The following is an 11,288-nucleotide window of genomic DNA, read 5'->3' as shown; positions in this document are numbered from 1 at the left end:
TGCATAAGCCCAAAAAAAGCTAGGCCAAACGGATCCTAAAATTTCAACGCCCAGATTAAATCAACGGAAGATCTGTAGGTTGTTGCACTGTGGTATATATTGAACTTAAACAACTAGTTGATTATAATAAAATTATTATTAAGTTGGTCGAAATATAAGTGGTGCAATCTGGATTTTAATTAAAATAGTTTTTGTTTTACAAATCAATTAAAATAATTGTATTATTAGTTTTTAGTTTAAAATTATGTTGGCTAACCCGATTAACAAGTGGTCGACCTTGGAACAATGCTTAAAATTATTAAAAAATTTAACGACTGTCGATAATATTTTTAAAAGTAAAAAAATGACACGTCGCATTTTTACGGCTAAAAAAATGACATTATTAACGTCAATTCAATACGATTTACATATTTATTATATGTTGTTTTAATTGAATTGGTGTCAATTAAGTCATTATTTTAATAGAAAATGAAAATAAACATCAAATTACATTTTCAAACATAAACAAATATTATCGATAATATTTTAAATATTTTTTAGATACTAGTCTACCATCGACCATTTGAAGAATTGATCCATATTAGAATTTGTCATGTTTTTTTTTTTTTTTTTTTTTTTTTGGTATAGAAATTTGTCATGCTTTTAACACACATATATTTTTTTTGACAAAAACACATATATTTGGACTAACAAACAAATGAAAAAAAATAATTTTGATGAACGGACTCTGAATGGATAGACAAATTGTAGTATCAGTCACATCGGAAACCTAATTTTAAAGAAAGGGTCACGAACTTTGACCGAAACTACCGATTTTGATCGGAGATTTCAAATTTAATCAATCTGACCGTTCAATATCACGTAATTGGACTAACAAACAAATGAAAAAAAGAATTTTGATGATCGGACTCCAAATGAATAGACAAATTGTAGTAACATTCACATCGAAAACCTAGTTTTAATGAAAGGATCATAAACTTCAACTAAAACAATCGATTTTGATCAGAGATTTCAAATTTAATCAATCTAATTGTTCAATATCACCTAATTGGACTAACAAACAAATGAAAAAAATAATTTTTATGATCGAACTCCGAATGGATAGACAGATTGTAGTAGCAGTCACATTAGAGACTTAGTTTTAATGAAAGAGTCATGAACTTTGACTGAAACTACCGATTTTGATAGGAGATTTCAAATTTAATCAATCCGACCGTTCAATATCGCCTAATTGGACAAACAAACAAATAAAGAAAAAAAAATTGATGATCGGACTCCGAATGGATAAAAAGATTGTAGTAACGATCACATTGGAAACCTAGTTTTAATGAAAGAGTCATAAACTTCAACTAAAACTACCGATTTTGATCGGAAATTTCAAATTTAATCAATCTGACCGTTCAATATCACCTAATTGGACTAACAAACAAATGAAAAAAAGAATTTTGATGACCGAACTCCTAATGGATAGACAGATTGAAGTAACAGTCAAATCGGAAACCTAGTTTTTATGAAAGAGTCATAAACTTCAACTAAAACTACCGATTTTGATTGGAGAACTCAAATTTAACCAATCCGACCGTTCAATATCACCTAATTGGTCTCACAAACGAATGGAAAAAAAATTGATGATCGGACTCCGAATGGATAGACAGATTGTAATAACAGTCTCACCGGAAAACTAGTTTTAATGAAAGGGTCGTGAACTTTGACCGAAACTACCGATTTTGATCGGAGATTTCAAATTTAATCAATCCGACTGTTAAATATCATCTAATTGGACTAACAAACAAATGAAAAAAATAATTTTTATGATCGGACTCCGAATGGATAGACAGATTGTAGTAACAGTCACATCAGAAACTTATTTTTAATGAAAGAGTCATGAACTTTAACCGAAACTATCAATTTTGATTAAAGATTTAAAATTTAATCAATCCGACCTTTCAATATCACCTAATTGGACTAACAAACAAATAAATAAAAAATTGATGATCGGACTTCGAATGAATAAACAGATGGTAGTAAAAAACATTTAGAAGATTCATCATCATCTTTATACCTTCACCATAAATCCAAAATCAATTTTAACTCAAATACACATTCATATAACATAAATCTCTATATTATGTTCTAAACTCAAAAATTAAAACCCAATTAATTTCACAAGCAACCTTCATCACTGGCCATGTGAGTGGTTGTGTGAAAGCTTTATTTCTGGGTTTGTCACAGATTCAGATCTAAGGCAATCTTTATCGAGAAACCTACATAAATCATCTTCCATCTCCAGCACTACCCCAAAACAACGTATTCATCAATTTAACATAAATAAATTAACCAAAATAACAACTCAAAGTCTTAAACATATAACCAAAACCAAACATTTAAGCAAATATTGAAAACACATTAAAGCAAACAAACAACTTCCCTCTAATTAAAAGGTTCCCGTTGAGTATAACGGATGTGAGGGTTGCTAATACCTTCCCCTCGCATAACCAACTCCCGAATCAATCTCACGGTTCTCGGACCATTTTCTCTCAAGATTTTTTCGATATTTTCCTTTCCCTTTTTGGGATAAATAAAATTCGGTAGCGAGTCTGTTTTCTGAGTGTTTACACTCGAGGATTTTTCACGCCGCGACACCTGTCTAGAATAGATCAATATATAAAGTTTATTGCAAAACTTTAGTATTTTTCAAAACGAGTATGAATTAAATATGAATTTTCTATATCAAAATATTAAGATAAAGGTAACAAATATTTTGACCTAAAAATCAAATTTTGAGCTCCTTATTTTTGGACAAACTTCTTATAATGTTCTATATTTGCAAAATAATCATAAATACACATCAACTTAACAACATCACTATAATTGCATGCATAAAAATTTAGTAGGGATAAAAATATGATATTTTATTATGAAGATGAAAAATTAAATTTAATAATTTTGCAGAGGCTAAAAACTTATTTAACCCTATAAAATATTACGAACCACTAAAAATTAATAATATTACAATAAAATATATACACATATTAAAAATTATAATTTTTTTTTTTTTTTTTTTGTAAAAAAAGTAAATATATGGTTAAACGATAAATAAATATGTAAACAAAAAAAATGATAAATAAATATTAAACTTTATAAACTAATAATATTAAAAAAATTATTCAAAAAAAAATCCAAGGATACATAAAGGATACACATTTTATATGACCCATGAATTAATCAAACGGTGAAAATATTGAAGGATTAAAATATTTAAATCTTGTTAAAAAAAAAAAAAACTAGGTTGAAAGATTTGATATGCTTTGATTTATTGTGGAACATGATTGATGATTATATTAATGTGAAGGATACATTTGCAAATATTAAAAAGTAGTGTTTAAAATAGAAAACTTAATAAAGAAATAAAATATGCATTAAATGTTTGCCACCTCAGCAGTGTACCGGTACACGTCCGCATAATACGTGTACCGAAGAATTCACCTAAAAATTATTCTCAACACTAATTATCATTTTCCATCTTTTATTAACCGTGGGTAGCTGCATTGATTGTAGGCAATCCACATCCGCTTATACTATCCCTTTCTTGTCAATGATATGGTAACATTAACATAATTCTTTCTCTCCTTGGGTTTTTGATCAATCAAAATTTCCAAGTAACGATTAAAAATGTCTTCAATGATAGCTTCACCAAAGTGGCTAACTAGCAAAGGTTCAACAATAGCTCTTATGCAATGTAATAATCGAGACATTTTAGATTCACTATCAAAATCACTTTTATCACTAGAAGCACTTAAATCTGTTTCAAACAACTCTATGCGATTGATGACAAATGATCCTTCATTGAGAACTTCCAATTCAACTTCATATGGAGATGGATAATAATGAGGAATGTTAAAATTATTTACTTGATCTTCCTTTATAAACCCCTGTAGCATACAATATTCATATTAGACAAGCACAAATCAACTTCTCTACTTCATAAATCTCTAAAATAATCTATAAATTATTTTATTAGATTATCACTTTTATTATAATTATTATTTTTTAAACAAAACAAACCAAACATTAATTAGGACAACAATTGTAGTTTTTTTTAATAGCGTGCAAATTTATAAGGATTGTTAATTTATCACCCGTTTCCCTTAAAATAGGTATGGCAACGGGGAGGAGTGGAGGTGGATTTTGTCTACCACACTCCAAACTCCACAAAAAATAAGCACCAACAGCCGTTCTAATTATATCTGGAATGAAATTTGAGTCCCCGTCTTGAGTCTAATGGGGATCATTTTTCTCTTCCCAACCCACACCCACACACAATAGGTGAATTCAGTAGATTATGATGTCATGCCTAATTTTAAGCACTCATTTTTATATGTTACGCGATGATAAGTATTATAAAAGGTGAATTTGTACAATAAATAGAAAAGTGCGTATTTATGAAATAATATATTTTTTTTATTATTTATTGGATGATTATTTTTTTACATTCATTTATAATATGATATCTATCTAGCTACATACCTGTAATACCATATCATTTAGAGCAGTAGCCAAAACCTCCCAATCGTCGCATAAATATTCCATGTCACATGGATCGTTATTTCTTCTTCCCATGATCGTTAGTACCATTCGACCCCCTTCAACTAGTTCCTCTGCGCGACACTTGAGAAAAATTGAGAAGTCTTTTTGAAATTGCTTGTAGTATGCTTTGACAACATTTGAGGGACTTGTGTTACTAATGTAAATGTTTCCCTTGTTATCTAGACCCTCGGGAACCTAATAATTCAACATAACAAACAAAAACACATGTTTACATATATTTATATGCTCGAATATACTTCCTTCGTCCCAAAATATAAGGGAAAATTGGTCAAAGAAAGTTGATGTATTTGGTTAAAAATTTGGATTAAATACATCAATTTTGGTTGACAAATTTTCCCTTATATTTTGGGACGAAGAGAGTATAGATTTAAGGGTTGTTAAGGAAACAAAAGAGGAAATAAAAAAATTTGTGAAAAAATTCTAAAACTTTAAAACATTTAGTAAAAAAAAAAAAACTTGAAGATATTCAATGCATTTTCAATAATATAAACCTTTGATAGCCAATGAAGACTATATGAGGAATGCACGAAATCTAGACTTCGATCAGGAAAAATTCTACCATAAAAAGAACCGGGAACTCCAAAGAAGTAGCAAGGACCCATTTCAGTTTTGATAATTTCATCAAGTAGTTTCACTTTAAAATTGTCAAGTGACTTAAACACGCTGTTGAAGTCATTCCCTGAAAGATCATTAAAAAAAATCTTGTATTCGGTAGATGAGCAATTCAATTCTTGGCAAAACTTCTCGACAACGATGATAATTTCCGATAGCACAGACAAAGTATTTGGCCCACAAGAACAACCTAAATCAGCAATTGCAATGCTTCTAGGAAGTGTCTCGGAGAAGAGGCTAGTTATGGCTTCCTCTCTTATAGACTTTGTCAAAGAAATTACCTTTTCCTAGAAGAACATAAAAATGAAAATAATTATCACATTTGCGACACATTGAAAATTACATATCTATTTTATAAATGGAAAATGCTAATTAGTATCTCTAACGAAATTAAAGAAACCCAATATAATAAAGTTCCATTAAAATTTTTATTTTATTTTTTTACAAAAAGTTACATGAGAATTTATGTTTTCGGATTTGTGTTTCTTCCCTCTTTAGGTATTTTTCTTCCCTCTTAATTTCTTTGTCTTCAAAACCAAACATAGCATTGATCTTAGTTTCTAGTAGATCCTATGTATATGGGATGGGGGTATTATATAAATATTAATATATTAGTAATTATTTTTAAGTATCAATTTTTCTTGTAGTAAAGAAATTCCTTTACATCTTCTACCATAGTCATGTAATTGCAAATACTATCAACAAGTTCCCCTACAAGAAAATTTCAATTGGTTGCATCATTTATTGGGGGTTTTAGGCCCTCAATAATTTATTGTGGCTTAAAACCCTCAATAAGTTACAAAACCCGTCAAAAAATAATAATAAAATAAAATAATATTTATGAGTGAGAAATCGAACTTCTGACCACATGTTTAAAGAGATCAAGACTCTACTTGAACCAATTCATGTACCCCGAATCAAACCGCGAATTTTCTCCTCTCATTTTCTCTATCTCACCACAAGTCATGTAATTTCTTTTAAAGTCTCTCAAAAGTCAAAACCATAGATCTAACTTACTACTACTATCAACACTATAAGAAATTGTGCAGTTCAAGGTAAAGTCAAAATTGTTCTTACTTAAGAAATTGTCAGATGAGGTCAAATATGATGTCTAAAAGCTAACTGAGCCATGGGCCACTTGGTTGCTCTTGAAAACAAATACATGTGACAAATGTACATTAACTTGCATGTTGTCAAAAGTTGTCACCTTTATTACAATGAATTTGGAGGCAAATTATAATATTCAAATTTCAAATATCAAATTAAACATATTTATATATCACTCATATCACTTCCTTCTTATTTCATCACCTCTATTATTTTATTTGATCTTGATTTTTCTTACTCCAATTTCGTAATCTAAGCTTGAATGATTTTTTTTTGCAGGAAAGTTGAAAGCATCTATTTCGTCACAACAAATAAAATATTTTTCATAAATGATTAGCGCGAAAAACAATCACAAAATATTCACCACAAAAATACATTGATCTTTCAACCGATTCAATATTCACTTACCGGCTGTTTTAGCCGCCGGAAAGTTTGTGGCCGTTCTAGACGCAGCAAAATGAAGGAAAACGGCCGCAAAATTAAAATATATTATTTTAGTGCGTCCTGGCAACTTACCGGCGGCCTAAACCGCCACAAAAAAATACTTGTCAGGTCTTGAAAATTGGTCCAGAACTTAGCGGCCGCTTTGGCCGCCGGTAAGTTGCCAGCAGATTCAAAAAAGTTAGCCGTTAAACTTTGCGGCGGCTTTGGCCGCCGGTAAGTTGACAGCAGATTCAAAAAAGTTAGCTGTTAAACTTTGTGGCGGCTTTGTCCGCCGGTAAGTTCCAAGCAGATTTCAAAAAACTTATCTCTTATACTTTGCGGCGGCTTTGGCCCCCGGTAAGTAACACCGGATTTGAAAAAAATTCATACATTGGCAGGAGCAGAGCAGCCTCTATATATACCCATTCCTTCCTTCTCATTTCATTTCCACCATTTCAATCTCTCTACAATTTTCTTCTACTTCTCTCTAAGTTTTTTTCTCCAAATTTCTTCTAGTGTTTGTTCTTCATCAATATATGTTTGGTCTTTACTCTTGTAAGTATTTTTTAGTGTTTATACAATGTTTTTTATCATAAATTAATAAACAAAATAATTAAAATAAATTAGCTGTTCCAGGCTGCCGCTAAGTTAGCTGGTAGTTTGCCTGTGCGTGTCATTAATTGCCATAATTTTGCGGCGGTCATGGCCGCCAGTAAGTGTGACTGTTTGTGTCAGGCGTGTGTCATAGGTTTGCGGTGGTTCTGGCCGCCGGTAAGTTCTGACAGACTGCGGCATCAGTTTGGGCCGCTTAAGCCGCAATAAGTGTTACCAGCGACCATTTTTCCGACCGATCTTGACCGCCGGTAAGTTCGCCAGTTTTTCAACTTTGTGGGGGCTAAAAGCGGCCGGTAAATTGGCTTTTTCTTGTAGTGATCATTCAAGCTTTTTTATTATTATTTGGATATTGCTCTCTAATATTTTGTTAATTTTGTTCTATCTTTTTCAGATGGAGAAATGATTAACGCGAAAAATAACATGTAAGCTTTCAATTTGAAACTGATTAGTTTAATTTTTTTTTTGCATAATAGATATCTTCTTAAAAATACAGTGTTGTTGTTCTGTAAATTTTATGAATATTATTTGCTATTTTTAACTTTTTTACACCTCCTGTTATTTATTCTGCACCTTGACCTTTTAATTTATTTTCCAATCATAAAAATATCCTTCTTTTTTTAACATAAAAAAACTATAAAAAAATTGAACTCATCAAATCAAATTTTTGCCTTCGTGCAATAAAAAAAATCAAACTTTATTTCTTTCGTGCCCATGTTCACTCAATTATTTTTCTCAAATAGATACTATCGCCCAAGTGCGAGTCTGTCTTTAAATCAACCAAATCATTTTTATAAGCACCTATTTATATTTTTAATGCATATTAAAAAATTTGTAGTGTAATTTGCATTTTTTTTGTATGTTAAAATCACTATATAAGTAAGGGTCATGCTAAACAGTGTCCTCGTGGCACTTGTTACCAATACAAAGAAAGAAAATAAAAAATAAAATTAATATTGAAAATGCAACTTTTGATACTTTGTATTGAATGCACGCATTTCAAAGCATAATTTCTATTTTTAAATGCTTAACCAGTGCCCGGGGCACTGTTTAGCATTTTTCTATGCGGGATAAAATACGATAGTGGTATTGTAACTTACATGAGACAAATTATGCTACTCATTCATAGAACTCATAACAATATCAAAATAACAATCATATATATTAAATAAATCATACTAGTTAACTCCAAAAATATAGGCGTAACTCGCACAAATCTCTTACTAGTTAATTAACTCTAAAAAACTCAGATTAAAATTTGAAACGCATGCATAATCCATCATTATTCTCTTCACTCTCGTCTGTTAAGAAAGAACAAACAACAAACCTTCAATCTCATCAATTTTGAATGTGTCGAAAAAACGAAAAAAAAGAGAAGGTGTAAAACAATCTCACATGAGTGATATCACAATTACTCAACATGTCTTTTTATGTACATATATATACCTGCAAAAATGAGTTGTTTGCATAACTTGTTTCTCCATCACCTCCATTCATGTGCACCTGCCCCAAGTTCATTCTCACGTTTTATTTCCCCCTTTCTCAATCCTCTGTGTTTAATAAGTAATAACAGGTCTTATGTTCGAGGGTGTGTGTGTGTGTATATATATATTGACGTGTAGAATTAATAAAAAGTTTGATTAACTACTTAAAATAATAGAGACAAGTGAAATTTGATTTACAAATTATTAATGAAAGAATTATTAATAATTATAAAAATATAGAAAGAAAGCCACTATGTTTGGTTTAGTGGTGAGGGCTTTGAGTAGTATGCAGGAGGTCTTATGTTCGATCCTCATTGCCAACATTGTAAACAAAAAACAAAATATAAAAAGAATAATATTTATATAATCGTTAAATTTTATATTAGAGGGTATGGCGGTCTCCTTCGAGATAGCTATGGTAATTGTTTGAGCAGTTTTGCGCGTAAAATAGGCTCATGCGATGCGCTCCATGCTGAGATGTGGGACATGTCGGAATGAATTTAGCTCGTTGGCAAGGAATTACCTATCTTCAAGTAGAAAGTGATTCGATGATGTTGGTCGACATGATAACAGGAAACTGCAACGTTAACGGAAATTTTCATACTTTGATCAAGCGTATTCGTGATCTCAAGAACATGAATTGACATATTCAGTTTAACCATACATGGCGAGAAGTTAATAGATCAGCTGATGGTTAACTAATTTCAGTCTAACTTTGAATTCTTTTGATTTGCATGTTCTAGCGAGTCCTCCTAGAGAACTCCAAAGTCTCGTTTTTTATGATGTATCCGGCGCCTGCATGCCTCGGAGTGTTCGCGTAGTGTTCTAGTTTCTTTTTTGCGCTCTGCCCTCTTTTTGTAACAAAAAAATAAAATAAAAAATTATATTACTTCGTCCAAGACACTCTAAATGTCGAATAAAAGTAAATCTCGTATACTCTTCGTTTTTTTTTGTTTTTATCCACCTTCGATATAGGAGTAAAATGTAATATTTTAAAAGCTTATAATATATTGATGAATGAGATGCGAACTATATATTTATATTTTTCTTCTACTTGATCTATTATTGTCTTTAGATCTACAAATTTGAAACAAAGTAACTGCTTCTCATCCTCTTTGTTTTTTCATTTAATTCTTCTATCCTTTGTTACATTGTGTAAAAGATATATATCGAACTGTTTGAAAATTAATATTTTTTGAATAATGGAGTTTTAGATGTAAACAAAGTTTCAATCTAACCCGTAATAACCGACCCGTACGGTCCACCACCCGGACAAACCGAAGATATAGATAGTCGGAATTGAGTCCAAATTAAATAATTACGGTTTTTATTTGTTTTGCAATTTTTAGTACGAACCCGAACAATGCTGAGGATAGTACCCCTTATTTGTTAGGCATCCCTACTATCATTGCTGGCAAATGGCAATGTGAAATACTCCATATCAATTAATGGACCACACCTTATTTGTTCTGTTTACAATCCATAAAGAAGATAATGTTGGGTAATTTGGGTATACGTAATAAAAGTATTTATTGGATGTCTTAGGATAAGCTCGTGATGCACAATATCGATAGTGGGTTGGTTTTAAGAAACTTTCCGCTTTCAATCTTTTCATGTTGGGTAACCAAGGGTGATCATGGCCAACCCAAATATTGTTATCACCAAACACTTCAAAACAAGGTATTTTTCTCGAAGTTATTGTTTCAATTTGAGTTTGGGTCACAATCCTCAGTGGTGGATCCAGATCCTGAATAAGAGGGTGTGCAAACTTTTATATACATAAACAATTATTATATAAAATAATAAATATTAAAATATATATTAATTTTTTGTAAAATTATTAATCATAGTGATAGTTACTATATTTAGAGACAAAAGAAATAAAATTACTAAGCTCGTGATGCACAATATCGATGGTGGGCTGGTTTTAAAAAACTTTCCGCTTTCAATCTTTTCATGTTGGGTAACCCAGGGTGATCATGGCCAACCAATATATTCTTATCACCAAACACTTCAAAGCAAGGTATTTTTCTCGAAGTTATTGTTTCAATTTGAGTTTGGGTCACAATCCTCAGTGGTGGATCCAGATCCTGAATAAGAGGGTGTGCAAACTTTTATATACATAAACAATTATTATATAATATAATAAATATTAATATATATATATATATATATATATATATATATATATATATATATATATATATATATATATATGGGGGCTGCTAATTTAGACCCAGTTGGGTCTAAATTAGCAAGGTGCACCTTTTGAGTTGGACAAAAATACCCATTTTTTTAATTTTTTGGAAGAATAGAGCAACAGGGGCATTTCTGTAATTTTACGCAACAGTACACGCGCCCCCACTTCTTTTTCCCCCCCCAGGACACGTGGCAGCGTGTTAGTGGACAAGATCAGCGCGCGTGCATCACACGCGCCGACAA

General features: G+C 31.1%; 1 protein-coding gene across 1 annotated transcript; it reads right to left on the bottom strand.

Moving 5' to 3' along the window:
- Positions 1-3,125: 3,125 nt before the first annotated feature.
- Positions 3,126-9,044, bottom strand: LOC123883082 (salicylate carboxymethyltransferase-like). Its single transcript, XM_045931777.1, has 4 exons — positions 8,809-9,044; positions 5,100-5,507; positions 4,528-4,782; positions 3,126-3,932 (listed from the first exon to the last, which is right to left on the bottom strand). Exons 1-4 carry the CDS (start codon positions 8,878-8,880, stop codon positions 3,579-3,581), a joined length of 1,089 nt encoding a protein of 362 aa, XP_045787733.1. The 5' UTR covers positions 8,881-9,044; the 3' UTR covers positions 3,126-3,578.
- Positions 9,045-11,288: the final 2,244 nt, after the last annotated feature.

This window comes from Trifolium pratense, linkage group LG5, assembly GCF_020283565.1.
Source record: "Trifolium pratense cultivar HEN17-A07 linkage group LG5, ARS_RC_1.1, whole genome shotgun sequence".
NCBI classification, from domain to species: domain Eukaryota; kingdom Viridiplantae; phylum Streptophyta; class Magnoliopsida; order Fabales; family Fabaceae; genus Trifolium; species Trifolium pratense.
The sequence above is the reverse complement of the archived record's forward strand: the minus strand, read 5'-3'. Positions and strand labels throughout refer to the sequence as shown.

Bases quoted from the DNA above. Each gene is read 5' to 3' on its own strand.
- LOC123883082 (XM_045931777.1), bottom strand. From the start codon at position 8,880: ATGAACTTGGGGCAGGTGCACATGAATGGAGGTGATGGAGAAACAAGT. The intron at 5,508-8,808 runs GTATATATATGT...ATGTTCTTCTAG, and splicing joins CAAACAACTCATTTTTGCAG to GAAAAGGTAATTTCTTTGAC. The intron at 4,783-5,099 runs GTTTATATTATT...TTGAATTATTAG, and splicing joins GTCTTCATTGGCTATCAAAG to GTTCCCGAGGGTCTAGATAA.